General features: G+C 36.9%; 1 protein-coding gene and 3 long non-coding RNA genes across 5 annotated transcripts; 2 read left to right on the forward strand and 2 right to left on the reverse strand.

The window, feature by feature from the left end:
- The first annotated feature begins 13,302 nt into the window (after positions 1–13,302).
- On the forward strand, positions 13,303–14,292 carry LOC140981709 (uncharacterized). Its single transcript, XR_012176116.1, has 2 exons — positions 13,303–13,764; positions 13,865–14,292. It is a non-coding gene; the product is annotated as an uncharacterized lncRNA (long non-coding RNA).
- Positions 14,293–15,246: 954 nt separating this feature from the next.
- LOC140981714 (uncharacterized) lies at positions 15,247–16,118 on the reverse strand. 2 transcript variants are annotated; one of them, XR_012176120.1, is made up of 4 exons: positions 15,994–16,118; positions 15,750–15,884; positions 15,595–15,681; positions 15,247–15,333 (listed from the first exon to the last, which is right to left on the reverse strand). It is a non-coding gene; the product is annotated as an uncharacterized lncRNA (long non-coding RNA). The 2 variants fall into 2 exon arrangements; XR_012176121.1 differs by having other exon boundaries at positions 15,750–15,896; positions 16,004–16,106.
- On the forward strand, positions 15,760–16,352 carry LOC140981720 (uncharacterized). Its single transcript, XR_012176125.1, has 2 exons — positions 15,760–15,898; positions 16,009–16,352. It is a non-coding gene; the product is annotated as an uncharacterized lncRNA (long non-coding RNA).
- A 489-nt stretch (positions 16,353–16,841) lies between these two features.
- LOC140971594 (protein FAR1-RELATED SEQUENCE 5-like) lies at positions 16,842–18,221 on the reverse strand. Its single transcript, XM_073433937.1, has one exon. It carries the CDS (start codon positions 18,219–18,221, stop codon positions 16,842–16,844), a length of 1,380 nt encoding a protein of 459 aa, XP_073290038.1.
- Between the last annotated feature and the right edge of the window lie 1,932 nt (positions 18,222–20,153).

Here is a 20,153-nt window from a genome sequence, read left to right on the forward strand (position 1 = left end):
AATGCCCATACCTGGTTCTGAAGGCTCTCTTGTGAACATATGCATCTTTCACCTTCAGCTGGTGATACCCCGATCGCAGATCTATCTTAGAGAACACTGAAGCTCCCTGCAACTGATCGAACAAGTCCTCGATCCTTGGTAATAGGTATTTGTTCTTGATCGTTACCTTGTTCAATTCTCGGTAATCGATACACAGCCTCATGCTCCCATCCTTCTTCTTTACAAAAGGCACTGGCGCGCCCCATGGCGAGAAACTAGGGCAAATAAATTCCTTGTCAAGAAGCTTCTGTATCTGCTGTTTAAGTTCTAGCATCTCAGCTGGAGCTAAGCGGTACGGTGCCTTAGAAATTGGCACTGTGCCTGGCAGAATATCAATGGAGAACTCCACCTCTCTATCTGGTGGAAGACCTGTGACGTCGTCAGGAAAGATGTCTGGGAAGTCTTTGACAACCGGCACATCTGATATAGATGGAGTGGGCGCATCAGGTGCAGAAATAATGCTGGCCAAGAAGGCCTGACACCCCTTAGAAATAAGTCTCCGTGCCTGCATGCAAGAGATCATGCGAGGGAAACTTCTCCATCTGTCTGGCTCAAAGAGAAACTGCTCCATACCCACAGGTCTTACTAACACTGACCTTTTCTGGAAATCGATCAAAACTCTGTTCTTCGTCAGCCAGTCCATTCCCAAAATAATGTCGAACTCTGGCATCGGCAATACTATCAGGTCGGCATACACCAGGTGGCCCTGCAGTTCGAGATCAATATCTCTGACCACACTAGTAGCTAACAGTTCTTCCCCTGATGGGACTGTCACCGAGTAGCTCATGTCAAGGCCGATAGACTTGATGTCTAAATGATTAGCAAATGTCTCTGAGATAAAGGAGTGAGTGGCTCCCGAATCTATCAGGGCCTTCGTGGCTAATCTCTTGATGAAAATATTTCCTGAGAGACGTTAGCACCACACCAAACTTACATCACAAATTCTAACATTAACCTTATGCAACAAAAGACACCAAAATACTGGCTAGAACACTAATAATCCCAAATCCAAAAATAAACATGCATGCATAACAAAATTTAATACTGCTGAATTAAATAAGTTACCAGTCAACAATGTCGTGTCTAGGTTTGCCTCCTGAGCATGCATGGCAAACACTCTGCCCTGAGTTGGCTGCCTCCACTGTGGGCACTCTTTCAACATGTGGGCACTGGCTCCACATTTAAAGCACTTGCCTGACCCATACAAACACTGCCCCGAATGCTGGCGGTTTTTAGGGCACACTTGGAAATTACCGGGCTTCTGAGGCGCCACCTGCTGCTGAATTAGACCCTTGCCCTTTGGCGGTCCCTGATATGGCTTCTTCCCTAGTTGCCCTTGGTAAGGTTTCTTGAACGGAGGTCTCTGCTGCTGCGGCGCCTGATAGGGCCTCTTGCCCTGTCTATCATTCTCAATATCTCGCTGATCCTGTTCTGCTGCAAAAGCTCAAGACACGACGACTGCATATGTAGTAGGACTAGGTACTCGGACGTCACGGCGCAAGATCGGCCGTAACCCATCCATAAAATGCCTCAGCTTTTCTCGGGCATCATTAGCTATTAGGGGCACAAAGTAACACCCACTTTCGAACTTCCTCACAAACTCTGTAACGCTGCTGTCCCATTGACGCAATGCCATGAACTCTCTGGTCAGCCTGGATCGTACTTCTTCAGTTAAGTACTTGGAGTAGAACACTTCCTTAAACCCATTCCATGTCAAAGTCTGCAAATTTACTGATACGGACGCGCTTTCTCACCATAACCTGGCGTCCCCTGATAGATGGAATGTAGCACACCTGACCCGGTCTGCATCTGCCAGTTCCATGAAATCAAAGATTACTTCGATGGACTTAATCCATCCTTCTGCTACCATCGGGTCTGTGGTCCCCGAAAACTCTTTCGAATTCAACCTCATAAATCTTTCATACACCGCCTCCGGTTAGGGCCTCACCCCTGCACCCCCTGCTGCAGCTTGGTTCCCCGCGAACTGCGCGGAGAACTGTGTCATACCTGCAAGCATCTGTGCCTGCATATCCGGTGGTGGATGAGGAGGAGTGACCCTCTCTTCATCTCGAGCCTCTCTGTCCTCAGCCCTTGCTTCCCGATTAATCATGCGTCTAGGAGGCATACTGTTCCAATAATTACCCAACACATAAACCCAATATGCATGAACATGATATTAATAGCATAAGATGCACGCAATTTGGATTTAAATATGCACATGCTGAAATCATGACATGATGCTTACTACATAACATAATTCAAAACATGAAAACTTACATACTTGAGGTGTGCCTTCGTGAGCTTCTCGCAACTGGCAGTAGGCATAACCCTTTACAAGAACACCGCTCTGATACCAACTATAACGTACCGTACTTTTTACTACTTAAAATTTGCGGAAGAATTAAAAATTTTCTTAAATATGAAGGTGAACCATCAATTCGGTTAACCACTCATTGTTCAACCAAACTATTTGAAATAAAAGATCACCAATAAAAATTTTGTTAAGATAAATGCTTGTTCAAAACATCATAACCAAAACATCAAATAAATGTATTTTAAGCATTGCATGAAAACTTCTGAAATCCTCGGTTTTAGCCTCCCGCTCAGTCCAAGCCTGCTACTTGGTCACCACCCCTAGTCTCCTCGAAATCATCTTCACCTGCATCGATCAAGTCTAGTGAGTCTAAATACTTAACACGTATAAAATAGAAGTAACGAGTAATACATAATAAACCACATGCAACTTTAAAATAGGGCGTACATACTGAAACTGAACATACATCAAAACTTGAACGTACATACATACATAGACGTGCCATCAATGTAGAACCTTTCATAAACATGATTACTTCGTACATACATGAGTATACATAACATAATTTTGCGTAGAGGCATGTTTCAAAACAAGTGACCCATAACATAATCGCCTGATCAGACTAAACCACAGTACTGGGCTGACAAGGACGAATCCACTACCACATACATGAGATCCCCGTTCATGCTTTAATGGGTGGATTGGTCCCCGTTCATGCTTTAACGTTTTCCAATCCTGATCTAAACCCGTTCATGATTTAACGGGGTGGGTTGGTCCCTTGTCATGCTTTACCGCTTTCCAACCCTATACATAATTTGGCCACAAGACATTTAGCATACCTCAAAAACTAGAAAATTTTTTCTTTGCACGTCGAACATACCTACTTGGCGTTGAGTGATTTGTTGGGTCTCGCTTGAGTCCACTGCTGCAACATACTAATGTGAATTTCAACACTTAACTTGCATAACTTAGACGTAGGTACTTGAGCTCACCACCGAAGTGCATAAATAGCTTATGACATTCTAGATCACTTGGGACTTGACCTCGTTTAATCGTACTAACCATGACATCAAACCCCGAAACAAACTCTAAGATGAAGTGTGAACATTTCCCAACCATAAAAGACATGAACGCACTATTTTAACTTGAAAAGAAGGGGAAACCAAATATTCGGACAGAAGGAGTGACACTCGAGCGGTAAGAAATTACCGCTCGGGCACCGAGCTTTCTGAATCTCTACTCTCAGACAGAATGAGTGGAGCTCGGGCGGTAAGAAATTACCGCTCGGGCGCCGAGCGTACTGAACTCGCGATTTGCCTCTTAATACCCTTAACCCAAAATACGATTCATGAACCAATCCATCGAGACTTATCCTAGGACATTATGAAACGGACTCGACTCCATAAAATGTCCCAAAAGTTCCCAAACAAACGAAGCACCACACGCAACGCAATAAAACCCATAAACTCAAACTTTAACATCAAAATAGTTTTCACGACTACTCGTTTTCCCAAGTGCCTAACGATGTGAAACAAAATGTCAATGACCTTCTTAACATCATTAACCACATACCTAAACACAGAAGTGATCACCCATCAATCCCCAACGAAGCCTGCAACAATAAAACTTCAAGAACACATCACTATCATATATTTTCAGAAAATGCAGTTTGAGCAGTCCAACAAAAAACGTCTTATCTCACTAAATTTTTATCCACAAATTTTGAATTCTATATCAAGTCGAAGGTATCAAAAAGTTCTACGTTTCATATGTTGAAAGTTCTTCCAGAAAAGCGACCAAAAAATCGCCTTATTTAAAATGACAGCAAAAATTGTGATTTGTGATCCAAAATCCGTTTAAAAATTGATTCAAACATCATTGCTCAAAATTCTACACATCACACATGTATTTTCACACCTAAAAACATCGCAACGCATACTATGACATGATCGAAGCAGGAAAAATAGAATCTATGTGACTTTTGATATTAAAAACTCACGATACGGCGATACCAAAGCGGAGATGATGCGAGAGACGATCCCGGACGACTTGGCTCGATTTTCTTCTCTCTCAATAATAAAAATCTGAATAATAAAGTGAGTGTGTGTGTTTAGGCGATTTTTTTAGTGTGTGCAAAAGTGTGTGTGCGTGTGATTGGTAAATTAGGGAGAGTAAAATTTTCTTATTTATTAATTAACAACTAATTTTAAAATACTAACTCTCCCTTAACTTTAACAAAATTCTAATTTAAAATAAAATGTACATGTGCTAGACTTTAAAGTTTTAAAATTCTAAAATCGCTTAAATAAATAATTTAGGCCTTAAAAATTCTGAAACTAGATAAATTATTTAAAACGCTCCATTCTCAACTTAAAATAAAATACCATCTTTTAAAATATTGCCAAAAATCGTCGTCAGTCTCTTTCTCTCGATCCCGCATCGAATAAACGCCTGAAGCATGAAACTCAAGAAAACATTTTAACGTGCATCACATAAACATTAAAATAATGTAATTTAAATAAATCATACATGGCTAAAACTCATTTTAAATTTAAATAAATGAATTAACAATTTAAATAATGCATGGAATTTACGTGTGCTGATTTGGGCTCTACAGAAGTAATCGATGCTTTCGTTGTGGAGGTGTTGGACATGTTATCAAAAATTGTCCAGTAAAAGGTGAGAAAGGGAAGGATAGGGTTCAAGGCAGAATCTTCACAATGACCAAAGAAGGCGCAAATCCTGATTCTTCTGTTTTATCAGGTACTATATTAATTTCAAGCAAGGCTGCTATTACATTGATTGACACTGGCGCTACACATTCCTTTATGTCTGAAATTTTCTTGCGCTCCTTGAATGTTGTTCCATCTTATGAACCCCTCCACTATAGTGTTTTGTTGCCATCGGGAGACGAAATATGGCCTTCTAGTATTCTTAAAGGTTGTACAGTACAAGTGAATGAGAAAATCTAATTTGCTGATCTTATTATTATTCCTATGGTGGCGGTTGATGTTATTTTGGGAATGGACTGGCTATCATCATATTGTGCCGTTATTGATTGCGTGGCTAAGATGGTACGATTTCCTGCAGAAGATGATGATAATGGGATTTTTCAGAGTTCAGGTATTTCTCTTGGCACTCCTTGTATTTCTTGTCTCAAAGCTCAGGAATTGTTATCAAAGGGGTGTCAGGTGTTTTTAGCTGCTGTGATAGATGTGGATAATGAGATGACAATGAAGTTGAATGAGATTGAGGTAGTTCGGGATTTTCCTGACGTATTTGCAGATGATGTGCCTGGATTGCCACCTAACCGTGAAGTCGAGTTTGTGATTGACGTGGTTCCAGGTATTGCTCCAATTTCAAAAGCTCCTTACCGAATGGCCCTGATTGAAATGAAGGAGCTGAAGAATCAGTTGCAGGATCTATTAGAAAAAGGTTTTATTTGTCTGAGTTCTTCTCCGTGGGGAGCTCCGATTTTATTTGTCAAAAAGAAAGATGGATCTTTGCGGTTGTGCATTGATTACAGAGGGATCAACAAAGTCACGATCAAGAATAAATATCCATTGCCAAGGATTGACGATCTCTTTGATCAGCTACAACGATAGTGTTTTCAAAGATCGACCTGCATTCTAGTTATTATCAGCTGAAAGTTAGGGAAGCAGTCGTCCCTAAAACTGCATTCAGAACCAGGTATGGCCATTATGAGTTCTTAGTCATGTCATTCGGGTTGACGAACGCTCCGTCTGTCTTCATGGATCTAATGAACCGAGTCTTCAAGCCATATCTGGATAGCTTTGTTATCATTTTCATTGATGATATCCTTATTTATTCCAAGACTCGGGAACTTCATGCCGAGCATCTCAGAACTGTATTGCAGTTATTGAGGGAAAAGCAGTTATACGCAAAGTTGAAAAAGTGTGAATTCTGGTTAGAGCAAGTATCATTTCTGGACAATATCGTTTCTAGAGACGGCATGGCAGTGGATCCCATGAAGATTGAAGCGATTAAACAATGGCCTATTCATACGACAGTCTCCGAGGTGCGTAGTTTTCTTGGTTTGTCAGGTTATTATCGACGTTTTATTGCCAATTTCTCAAAAATAGCCTTGCCATTAACCAATCTGACAAGGAAGGCGGTGAATTTTGAGTGGACAAACGAATGCCAACATGGATTTCAAGTGTTGAAAGACAAGTTGACATTAGCCCCTATTCTAGCACTTCCGTGCGACACCGAAGATTTTATTGTATACACTGATGCGTCAAAGATGGGGCTTGGAGCTGTACTGATGCAGCGTGGGAAAGTAATCTCTTATGCTTCTCGTCAGTTGAAAGACTACGAGAAGAATTATCCCACCACGATCATGAATTGGTGGCTGTGGTCTTCGCATTGAAAATATGGAGGCATTATCTGTATGGCGAGAAATGTGAAGTTTTCACAGACCACAAGAGCTTGAAATATCTATTCTCACAGAAGGAACTCAAAATGCGACAGAGGAGCTGGTTAGAACTTGTTAAAGATTATGATGTGAGCATTAGCTACTACCCAGGTAAAGCAACCGTCGTTGCAGATGCTTTGAGCCGCAAGTCAGTTTCTTCTTTGAGCTCATTGATTCAGAAGCCGTTGTTATTGGATCTTAAGAAGAGCGAGATCGCTATGGTAGAGCAAGGGATCATCGCTAGACTTTCAGCTTTGGTTATTCGACCTACGTTGACAGATAAGATGTAGAACCCGTTAAATCAGACTACGTATAAGCCATGCATAATTTCTAGTATTTTAAATTAAAAATGATTTCTTTATTATTTAAGGCATTTTAAAGTTGTTTAGTCATGATTATTCATTTTAATCGCATAAGTTTAGTTCTATCTTTTCAGTTAAATAAGCGACGCCGGACTGGAGTTGGAGTATTGAAGATAAAATTTAATGATTAGAAAACATTCCTAAAATTTATTTAAGATAAATAATAATTTATTTTAATGTAATAGAAAGTTTAAGAATTTAATTAATTAATTAGAGATGAGTAGTAAATAAATTCTTTTATGTCCAATAATTTAATTAAAAGCCTAAAATAAAATATGTGACCAATTGAGATAAATTAATCTAGGCTTATTTTATTTAAGAAATTGTAACTTAGCATGTCAGTAAATTTAATTTAAAGATTTAGCCATGCATGCAAGAAAATAGTCTCCCTAAATTAATTTATTTAATTCACTAAAATACCTAATGGGTAGATAAAAATTTAAAGATTTAAAATACAATATTTAAGCAATATTTTTCCCTCTCATTATCTTAGAAAATCGGCCACCCCCTTTAAAGGATTTAAATATTTGGCAACTCTCCATTATTGATCCATTTCCTTATCTTTTTCTTGGTAGATTAATCCCTTCAAGTTAATTCACCAATAATTAATAATTAAGCAATTTTTGTACCCTATTTTGAAGGATAATTTCGGCCACCTCCTTGGTATGTTTGATTAAGTTTGTCAACTCACCCTTTTTAATTCATTTCCTTATCTCTTCTTGGAATATAATTCCCTCAATTCTAATCACCAATAATTAGCAATTAAGCAATATTCTCCCTTATTTTGTTAAGCAAGAATCGGCCCTCACCCCTAGCAAATCAACCTCAAATCCTTTGATATGTTATATCATTCCTTATCTCTAAAACTAAAAAGATAGCAAGATTATTTTCTCCCTTTTATCTTGCAACATCCCATTTATTTTCTTAGCCTTCCCTCCCACTTCCCATTCTTGAAATTTCAGTGCCCTTCAGCTAGAGAAAATCGTGAGTTCTTGAGAGAAAAACAAGAGGGAAAAGAAGAAAGCAAAGCAACTCCGTCTCCGCCGCGCCGTCTCGTCGTCTAGTTTGTTTTCTTTTCAAAAAAAAAATTTAAGGCATGTTTATACCATTCTTTTCTCTTAAATAAAGTCATATTATTATTTAAAACATCATATGTGCATAAATCATGAAGCAAAACCGAAATTTTGTCAAGACATTTCCGAAAAACGTAGTGCAGATTTTTCGGCTCTCACTTGTGCGTCACGGGTTGGATTGCTTTTGTTGTTTCAGGGTTTGGCTCGGTTCCAGGCGCTCAAGGCTGCATCTAGACACGTACTAGAGTGGGTTAGGATCATGTTGGTTCGTGGTTTCAGCCGAGATGAGTATGATGAGTGAACTGACATTTTTCCTCGGTCTACAAGTAAAGCAACTGGAAACTGGTACTTTTATCAGTCAGACCAAATATACGAAGGAACTGCTGAAAAAATTTGGCATGGAAACACGCTCAGCTGCAAGTACTCTCATGAGCTCATCGATTAAATTAGATAAAGATGAAGTGAGAATATCAGTTGAGATGACACTCTACAGAGGTTTAATAGGTTCATTATTGTACCTAACTGCTAGTCGTCCTGATATAGTATTTTCTGTTTGCATGTGTGTTAGATTTCAGTCAGATCCTAAGCAATCGCATTTTACTGCTGCTAAATGCATTTTAAAATATCTTAAGGATACGCAAAATGTGGGATTATGGTATGCTAAGATTCTACTTTCAATTTAGTTGGATATTTATAAGCAGATTATGCAGGATGTAAGCTAGATCGAAAAAGCACCAGCGGATCTTGTCAGTTTCTAGGAGACCGACTGATCTCTTGGTTTAGCAAGAAGCAAACATCCATAGCTACTTCCACAATTGAAGCAGAATATCTTGCTGCTGGAAGCTGTTGTGCCCAACTGTTCTGGATTCCGCAACAACTGAAAGATTATGGAATCGATGCAAAAGAAAATCTCCCATATTTTGTGATAATACCAACACAATACCGATCACATATAATCCAGTTCTTCACTCTCGGACCAAGCACATTGATGTCAGGCATCACTTCATCAGAGATCATGCTCTGAAGAAAGCAATCAGACTGGAATACGTGCCAACTGAACTACAAGCTGCTGACATCTTCACCAAACCGCTACCAGAGACTAAGTTTTCTCATTTTCGAAATATACTTGGTTTAATTGACTTATCTTAATTATATCAGTTTGTTGTTGTTATGTCAGTTGCTAGTCAGTTTATTGCTGCTATGTTAGTTGATATTCACTTTTATTCAGTTAGTCTTTTGTCAGTTATTACTCATTCAGTTAGTGAACTATTTTTCAACTGATGTCAGTTAATCTTGCAGAAAATAAAAGAGAGAACAAAGAATCATAACTTCATTTATGTTGGATAAAATCGAAACCATATTACATGATTCATTTCCCTCTCTTCGGAATCTTGCCAGAGGGATATCCAATTATACAAATCATGACAATTCAGTCTTCTAAAGGCGTCTGAAGTGGAGATCTTCTCAAGCATATTCAACTCCTTCCTCAGCATCACATGCATCAGAACTTGATCAGTGGCCAGCTCTGAAACATGGCTGACTTCAAAACGCCGCATGTACTTTCTTGCAACAGCCATCTGTCTGTCAGTAGGAACCAATCCATTACGATGAACATTCTGGAGTTCGTGCACCTTGTTCCAAGAGAACATGACTCCTAACCAGACATATTCTCTTCAATCATTTCCTTCAGACTCTCAATTTGACGGAGTGTTGATGCAGAAACAGGGATGTTGGAACTGCTTGAACTAGACATGTTTGCTGATTTGTTGTTATCTAATTTATTTACTATTATTTATAGTCAGGCTGTTATCGGAATAATAGAAGAAGATGAAGAGACTCAAGTTGAAACATCTTGCTCATTTTAAAATTCTACTGGATATTTTTTTTTATAAAGCTCACATTTTTAAAATAACATTTAAAAATGATCTAAAATATTTGGCAGTAAAAATAGTGCAGTTTAAAATAACCAAACTCATCCCAAAATCATACGTAAACATGAACCAATCAAAATCTTAAAAACCATGAACATAGGAAATATTAATCTCCACTCAATCTTATAAATTATAATGCGGAAATTATGAGGTCCTCGGGTCGTGTCACTACACCAGTCTATCTACTCAGAGTTCGGCAACTCCAGTCGCCTCATCATTTAGCTCACCTACATCACACAGGCCTAGTGAGTCTAAAGACTCAACAGACCTGTACCGTTAATAGCAAATACATATACATAGCACACAGCAGTGAAAAATAACAAACTCAACATACCTTTCATGAACTTCAAAAGCGTAATGCAAACGTGTCGTGTAACATCGTGACGTGTTAAAACACCTCATCGTTAATCATCATTCATCATTCATTATTCATCGTTCATCGTTCACCATGTATCATTCATCGTTCATCATCTATCATTTATCGTTTCTTTAGTGAATTCAGTTCATTAGAAGCGACTATCGTACATCATCATCATTTACGATGAATCCACCATACATAGAACCGTGGTACCCGGCGGCTGTCGGAAATCAGTGACAGGATTACCCATCCACTGTGCCTAGGCCTCATCATCAGCATTTACATATACGTCTTAAACATTTACATATACTTCGATAGCCACAACTAATTCCCGTCATTCAAAACATTATCATTTTCATCACTTATAAATATCATGCACCAATGCACTTTTCTTTAAAGTCAAGCATGCAACGTATATTTTCATAAAATCTTAAAAATCGTGAATCATGAAGCATGCACATTTAAATTATGATAAAATTGTGCTCAGGGCGCTGTCAGGACCAAAATCTCACCCCGTGTGCAAAATGACCATTTTGCCCCTTGAAACCCAAAAATTACCATTTTGTCCCTAAACGTAAAATTTCACGTTTTTGACATTTTCTTAATTTCATTGACTCTAACATGTCCCAAATAATTATTTAAGCCTACATGAATTTTTTCATATTTTTATTTGACTTAAATCGATGACTTTTAAATTAATCTTTAAATATAACCTATTAAAGCGTTTTAATCCCGAATTAAACCAAACATTAGCATAAAATTTCCAAATTAAAAAATTAGACCTCTAATAATTATTTGAGCTTAAATATAATTTTCCATTATTTTATTAAGCTTAAATCTAGGTGTTTCAATTAATTCTTTAATTAACGTTTCGTGCGTCGATTAAATCCCAAATAAATCCAAAACTCATTATTTTGATCCGAAACTTACCAAACTCCTAAAAATGTCCCAAAACATATTTATAATCATTCCTAGACGTAAACTCGAGCTCCTTTCATAACTTAACCAAATTGTTTTAAAACTTAGATCGAGGTCCCGATTTTAACTCGAATCGACCCGAAACTTAACCAAATTTATTCTAACTTTTACCACATCTAATACACTCATTTACAGCCTTAAAATCATCCAAACCAACCCCCTAAACCTTCGAATATGACATTGGACACTGGCTGGAAAAATCCAGCAACCCTCAATTCACTCCTAGGCTACTAAGCTTTAATCTCTTGGTCCCAACTACCGAGCCGACGGGTGCAGCACCTAAACACCCTTGCTGGGCTCAAGAATGAAATAACCAAGACCTCTTGGACCAGCCCCAGCTGCCTTATTGACCTAGGAACCTGCCACGCAAAACACTCGATGCCCGAGCCCCCTTCAACTAAACCCTCTTCGATCTGCTCCTAGACCGAGACCAGCTGTTCCAGCCCCCTCCCAGCCCTACCACTGACCCAAGAGGGTCGGCTACAAGATCGGAACTGAGCCATGCACAACTGACAAACCGAATCTATCGATCTTGACCTCAAACACCCTCACATGTGCTTGACTAAAATAATTCCCCTCGAGCTTGGCAATCCGAATCTCCAGCACCTAAACATCATTAAACACAGCCTGCACAACCCTCTAACATCACTAACTTAACAGCCCCTTGCACAAAAATGGGAAAGACGTGAGTAGTTAATCAAAAGATGCAAGAACATATGTAAAAACCGAAGATTCTTCTTGTACAAGGCTGGACTGATATTTTCACACCCAATAACACACACAACAGCATGTATATGACGTAAATGATGCAGAAACAAGAGTACGGGGCGTGCCTTGGTGATTGAAGAACAAGAACGATGCAATGGAGACCCGGAAGAAGTTTTTCCTTTTGCAAACCAAGAAAGAACCGAAGCCTTATGTGTTGTACTCTGAAACCGAGGACAATGAGTGTTGAATGAGGGTGTCGGCTGGTTCATTCGATTATACCTCAACAGGCACTGCCTGGATCCATTCATATTGCGACACGTGGCACTTAATTTTATATAAAAAATCTTTTTAAACATTATCAATCTGGAAGCTTCATCATGTCAATACTTTGTAATTTTCAGAAAATCGATACAAATAACTCTCAAACCCAAACCATACCATGATTAATTGAAATCTACCCAATGGTGGGAAATAAAAATCAGATCTAATTTTGTTCCCTCAACACCACACAATCGACGTTCCTTCGTAGATCTGAAGCTTATCTACTTTTGTTCTTCTTCGCTTCTTCCATCGGACGCCGCCTCTTCCACCATGCGCCGCCAGCAACGCTTCCACCGTGTGTCGTCTCTTCCTCGCCTGCGCCGCTAGTTGTTTTCCATGGCTTCCACCATGCTCCGCCATTAGCAACGCTTCCACCATGCTCCGCCATTAGCAACGCTTCTTCCTCGCAACGCTTCCACCTTGCTGCAGGTACAAGGAAAACAAAACTTTGGATCCCTTTATCTATCTGAAAACCTTCACTTAAATGATGATTACACATTTTGGCTTCATAAAGATGACCAAGAATATATTCATGACTTGGTACTTGTACCCCATGCTCTCAAACATTGAATATGTGCTTGTTAAAAATTTTCATTACATAATATTGTTCGATTCTATGTCATTGATGTTTTAATGTCTTCGATTATTGCTGGTGCAGGTGGACTTTAGATTTGTACAATGATCACCATATTTGCACCCACTTTGGAATGTTTATTGATGAAGATAAAGATCAATGTGTGGATTCTCAGATGTTTTCCAGATTTCTTGGTTTGCTAAAATATATTCCTTTTCATTATAATACTAGTGTAAACGAGAATGCAGAATCAAGTTCTTGGTGTATTTATTTCTTGTGTTTTGTCCTATTGCATAGATTCCTGAGTGGAGGAAAAAAGATTTTCCACGCATAGTTGCTGTTGTTGTTGATAACATTATTGGAATTGATATGTGAGTTGGTACTTGTTGATATGATCATAAGATTGTTTAAGAAGTGCATAGGGAGCTATGATTTAAATTATTTTCATGTCTTTGTGGTTTGGAAGCCCTATGTGCAGAACCTTTCTTCAAACCGATAATTTGCCTAAAATTACTGGGACTCAATCTGATTTAATCCTTGTAGAGTATGGAAAATAAAAAAAAGGACAGTTTAATCCTTTTAGGAAATACTAATATTTACCATATCGCACATGCAGCTTTCAGGATTGAGTCGAAAGGATTTGTTTACAGCAAAGCTAACTTGCTAAGATGGTAAATTTTTTTTGTTCGTGTTTTACATTACTCTACTGCAAAACTTTAAATTTATCCATGCTTAGTATTGACTTTATCTGAAAATGTTATTAAAATTTAGGTAAAAACGTATGTTGTTTTTGCTGGAAAAAAACCTGGTGTTTATGATCGTTGGGAAGAGGCACAAATGCAAGTAAATGGATTTCGTGGCGCTTCCTACAAGGGATATCACAGTAAAGCAGAGGCATTGATAGCATTTGATGAATATATGGAAAAACATTATGCCGCTTCAAGTTCGACGTCCACTGAAAGTTCAACGTCCACCGAAAATTCTAGTAGAAAAGCCAAACATAACGAAAGAATTGCTAAATTGATAGATGCTCAGGCAGACCTAGCCCGTGAGCATCAGAAAAATGCCTTAAAAATGATTGAGATTTCTGAAGAGCTCAAAGCAATACTTGAATCTATGAAAATTAGTGATGATGTCTAGTGTTTATTGCTTTTGATATGTTGGCTTAGTTTCTTAATGTATTAATGAGATTTTTATTATGTTGTTTCTTTGTTGTTTCTCAATGTACTAATGAGATGTTTCTTATGTTGTTTCTTAGTCGTTTCTTGATCTGTAAATGCATCATGTGGTACAGTTCTAAAAATGTTGTTTTATCGCATCTGAAAATGTGAGAATTTTTCATCATGTTGTTTCTCGCATCTGAAAATGTGAGAATTTTCAATTGACATGAACATGTTTGGATAACTTCGTGGTGGTCATTGTTCCAAAGTAGCGAATTAAGAAAATATTCAGGAAAAATAAACTTTTCAACAAAGAAAATAATTACAGCAACTTAGTCCTTAAAATATTCGGTGTGGTCATTGTTCCAAAGTTTTACTACACTAACCTTCTGCAGCATTTACTACCACATTTAAAAAAGCCCACAACTGCATTTAAGACCACCGAGTTACATCAATCTTCTGATCTACTCATTTGTTCAATTTACATATTACGATGCCCATAGTCATTTGTTCAACTCACTACTGCATTTAAGACCAACGAGTTTCATTGTTCCAAAATTCACATATTACGCACTCAACCTTAGATTGAATAGGAAATTGAGAGAAGAAAATGAAAACATTGCTTCGATTTAACAGGACATGTATAAATATGACAATATCATGATTTAGGTAGTTAATCATTACCAAAAAAAAATCATGGATAAAGATGCCCATAGTTATTTAATGCAAGGTTCCCTGCCATTAGAGCCTAGAAAAGGAGATTTGTGACCACAATTTCTGATTTACAAAGAATCAAATATTTTTTCACATATGTTACTCTAACTTCTTGGAACTACCTGACAAAGCAAAAACAAATATATGTGCATATACAGCAGCAAAGATTCTGCCAAAGCATTACTGAGAAGTTATAAACTCGAAGCAATTATTATAAAATCCCTAAACAACAGACAATAAGGAACAGTTGTGAAATAGAAGGCAATCTCTTATGTCCTTTATAACTCGGCCACGACTTTGGATTCTTTTCAAACTCTTTGCTTTTGGATTCCCCCCAATCTTCCTTCAATTCTCATGACCAAATCCCTAAACAACGTAAATTTAATTTAATCAAATATAAATTTGTAAAAAATACCTATTTGATATTTACAACAATCCTTACTTGATGTCCTTGTGATGTAGGAGGAGCCCCAAACGGATGAGAGTGTAAATTCATTTGAGAAGCTTCAAAAATATTTGTATAACCTTCCTGCATTTTCATGACCAAATCCCTAAACATCGTAAATTTAATTTAACCAAATATAAATTTGTAAAAAATACCTATTTGATATTTACAACAGTCCTTACTTGATGTCCTTGTGATGTAGGAGGAGCCCCAAACGGATAAGATGGTAAATTCATTTGAGAAGCTTCAAAAGAATTAGTATAACCTACCTTCATTTTAAATATCAAAAAATATGTAATACAAATATGCATATAAACATGGAAAAAAACTGAGTTACCGTTTGACTTGAATATTGCTTTTGGTCATTGTGCCCAAATACAGATGGAAATTGCGGGGATGCAAACTGATTTTGCGATAGTGATTGTATGAAGTTTATTTCCCGTGTTTTGTTGCCATCTTCTGAACATTGCCCCTTTTTTTTTTGCTGTTATTTAATGTAGCACGTTTAAAACAATATAAACATCAACTAGTAGATGAAGTGTATAATATGATCATGTAGATGAATAAAATGAATTGTATACAAATACTTACTTGAGATTTCAGCTTTTCCTTTCCTTTTACCTTTTCCTTTTTTGCTCGTATGATCCCAGTGTCGTGTAATATTTGTATTTGTAATCCCTTTCGCTTTTGCAGTAAGAGGGTTACGAATGCATACTTCGCCTATTTGATCTTCACTCGGATCATCATCATACTGCTCGTTTATACTCAAATTCTGCACAAGGTTGGAGATTTCATCTTTGCGGTGTCAACCAATGTATATAATGTTTTTCTCGCACACTCCTAGGGTTTGCTCAATTGACTTAGATCACATACCGATCTCATTATTTGGTTGACAAATTCCATCTGAGATACTTGAGCACCACCATCACCACTACTGCCACTTTCTTGCAAATCGGTGCTAACTTGACTTTTTATATTCTTCATCCATCTCCTCAAAATATAGCACTTGGGTATAACAGTGACATCCATGCAATTAAACACCATCAAAACATGTTTACACAAAATCCCCATTGTCTCAAACTTACAACAACTGCACTTTATTTCACGACTTTGCTTATTGGACACCACATGCCTAACCATTGAGTTTTTATCATGAGATTTTACTTTGATCTGAAACCAATTCCAATCATTGCCAAAACAGGCTGCTGGTTCAAGAGATTTACAATTCAAAGAATTCGCCAATTCAATTTCAAATAACTGATAAATAGAAATTGTATAAACACCAGCAGCATGAATCAACAAAGGGTGGTTTTTCAAAATCTGTGGAGGCTTACCGTGACGACAACGAATATCCTCTGTCTTCTCTTTCGACCGCAAATTTTTCTGACTCTTTGTATAATTAAGCACAAATTCATACAACGAACTCATCTTATAGCCTGTTTTTTTTTAAAACCATATTCGTGACTTCGCTCCTCGAAGTAGCCAATAGTCCCGCACTGAACTTCCCATTACTAAAAACAGTCACCCATTTTTTCCTGATTCTGTACATCCCATTCAACCACTTATGACCATCCAAATTATATGTATCAATCATGTATTTCCATGTTGCCTCAAATTCATATTCAGATTCACAATAATTCATACATTTATACCACAACTTCTTGAAATTTGAATCACCATTTAAACTACCAAAGTGTGAAGGAGCATTCTGATTTATATGCCATTGACATAACCGGTGATGTGAATATGGGAAAACCGTTTCAATGGCATTCATAATGGATTGACATTGATCTGAAAAGATAGTTTGCGGTTGCTTTCCATTCATAGAATCAAGAAATGTTGTAAACAACCATTCAAAAGAGCTTTCGGTCTCATCTGACATAAATGCCAAACCAAACATAACATTTTGCATATGGTGATTGAAATTAACAAATGGAGCACAAATCAAATTATACTTATTTGTTTTGTAGGTTGTATCAATCGACAATACATCACCAAAAAATTCATAATCGACAGCACATCTATAATCCCTAAAGAAAAAGTTCATCACTCTATCGTCATCATCCAACTGAACATTCCAGTAAAAGTAATTTTCCTTATTCGCCTTATCTATAAAATATTTAATAATCGCAGTGGCATCTCCATTCTCAACTTTTGTATGTTTTTTCAGTCGACTCATGTGATCATATGCATCCTTTCTAATAAAACCTAAATTTTCTATCCCACAGGCTTCATGTTCCATAAAAGAAACAGCATTGGAGACAGATATTCCAGCATTTACCATGGCTTCTAAAGTCGATTTTTTTGCATGTGATATATTGCGTGTCGATATTAACAAGTGATTTTGATCAGATGCAAATATTTCATGGTTATGCTCCTCCACAAATCTACTCACCCGCCATTCACTTTCTTTTTCCCTTGTGATCTTTAATTTCGCTTTACAGTTAGTTCTAGTGATCAACTTTTGATAAAATAGAATCATTTTACTAGAATTTCTTTCGTCTTTTGAACCTTCACATGAACAGATAAATTCTTTGGACTGAAGTTCATTAGTATGAGAAAAACATCGTTGGTCACCCTTCCTCACACTAAAACCTTTGGCATGTGCATATTGACAATACAATAAATAGGCATCTTCCACACTATTCACAACCGTACCCACTAGTAGTTTACTCTTCAACACATCAACAACCGAATTTTCATTTTGTACCTCGAAGTTTTCAACCACGTGTTGTTCAGTTTGCTGGTCATCTTCTTGATCGTAGTTTTCGTCCAACTCCTCAAGTGAAATTGGCTCGTTATCTTCCATATTCCAACTATGCAATCTGAAAAAACAAAAGAAAATAAAAAATAATGAATAATACCAATTATTTATACAACGAACTATTTCAATAAAACAACACATTGCAACCAATTCTATAAAATCATCTACTACATCTTCTCAATGCCTTAAATATGCAGTCCCAAAATAAAAATAATTTATTCACTGATTCAAGTCACATACACTTATTAGTTTACTTTTATACAAAATATATAGTCAAATTTTGAAGTTTGAGTATTTAAAAAAATATTCACAGCCGACTTCCCTTTTTCTAAGCACAAAGAAGCGTAAACAATATACAGTCACAAAGAAGCGTAAACAAAAAAAATCACTCTGATGGCGAATCGGAATTCCATGAACATTAATCTGTAAAAAAACTCACCTTTAAAAAAAGCTGACGTCGAAACCGGTGGGAGGGAAATGGCGGCGAACGATGGATGCTTTTAGAGGAGACAAACATTGAGGGAGAAATGTCTGGGAACGAGGAAGAAGTGTCCGTAAAAATTATCGCACACTCCTTGTAGGAATTCTCGCACACTCCTTGTAAAAAAACCCACCTTTAAAAAAAGCTGATGTCCCCATTTTTAATCAATTGAGCAACGTTGGAGGTGTCAAATAATCTTTGCCATGAGACTTCCGTTGAGAAAGAAGTGTCATGGAGGTGTACATTTTGGGTATTAAGGAGGTGAACAGCGGAAGAAGAACACAGGAGAAACAGGGAAGTCTACAATTCCAAAATAAAAATTGTACGTGGGAAGTGAAATTTTGAATTATTGGGCCAAACCCTAACCATAGTTATGACTTTTGTAATTTATTTATCTTTTTTGGTTATTTTTTGTTTAAAAATAAAAAAGAAGAAAAATTCCACGTGGCACAATTTGAGTGGATTCAGGCAGTGGCTGTTGATGCACAATCGAATTATCTCGGCTGGTCTTGATTTAAATGGTGTAGGGTAGTCATTAATATAATATTTAAATGGCTAATAATCTAAATAATGGGCCTTAGTTATTAATTAAAAAGTTTAAAAGAGTTTTGAGTCCAATAAGTTTAAAAGTAGGCCTACTAAATCCAAACACAATCCCGAAAAATATTTTGTGTTGGAAATTTTTTGAAAATATTAGCCGAACCCTCAAAAAGTCCATCTATTCGATAAAATTTACGTACCGTATAAAATAAAATCTTGCGGGTCAAAATACCCAATAAAATCCCATTTCTTGAAAAATACCTTTAAAAAACCTTATATTAATTAATAAAAATTAATCATGTAATAAAATAATTTTTCTGAAAATTCTCCGATCTCCGTTCCTCTTTCGAGCTTGAAATGAAACTTAAAAATCTTTAATGCATGAACTTTTAAAATTTCATGAATTAAATTCTACCATGCATGAATTATGCATAAAATGCATAAAAATATTTAAACACAATTTAATGAAATAAAAATGCATTTAAAGATTTAAAATAATTTAATAAAATACCAAAGAAATTTAATAACTTCCATGCATGTGGTTTACGTGAACCTTCAAATTTTCGGGACGTAAACAAGTCAACTGAAAGTTTTTTACTTATCCAAACTGAGTTTTTCTTACCCTTTTTTTATTTATATGCATTTATTGAGCGGGAATATCGTATATAAATAGTTAACTGAGAAAACAATAGTCAGTTAGTCTTCAACTGAACTGATTCAGCTTACAACTGATCACTCAGTCGCTGACCCAACTGATCTTCTCCTATATGTTAACTGAATAATCGTTAAATATTCCATAATAAGTGATGTGACTGCTTGTGTGCGCATTAATTGCTATCTTTCAATAAATGGTATTCTAAAATGTGGACCCACATGTTCCACACACATTTTTATCACACAACCAAACATTTTTATTCAAATTTTCATGGACGGACACGTGTCCAAAATTTGACCGT

This window comes from Primulina huaijiensis, chromosome 1, assembly GCF_012295235.1.
Source record: "Primulina huaijiensis isolate GDHJ02 chromosome 1, ASM1229523v2, whole genome shotgun sequence".
Classification (NCBI taxonomy): domain Eukaryota; kingdom Viridiplantae; phylum Streptophyta; class Magnoliopsida; order Lamiales; family Gesneriaceae; genus Primulina; species Primulina huaijiensis.

Coding starts and splice junctions, on each gene's coding strand:
- LOC140971594 (XM_073433937.1), bottom strand. CDS start 18,221: ATGGAAGATAACGAGCCAATTTCACTTGAGGAGTTGGACGAAAACTAC.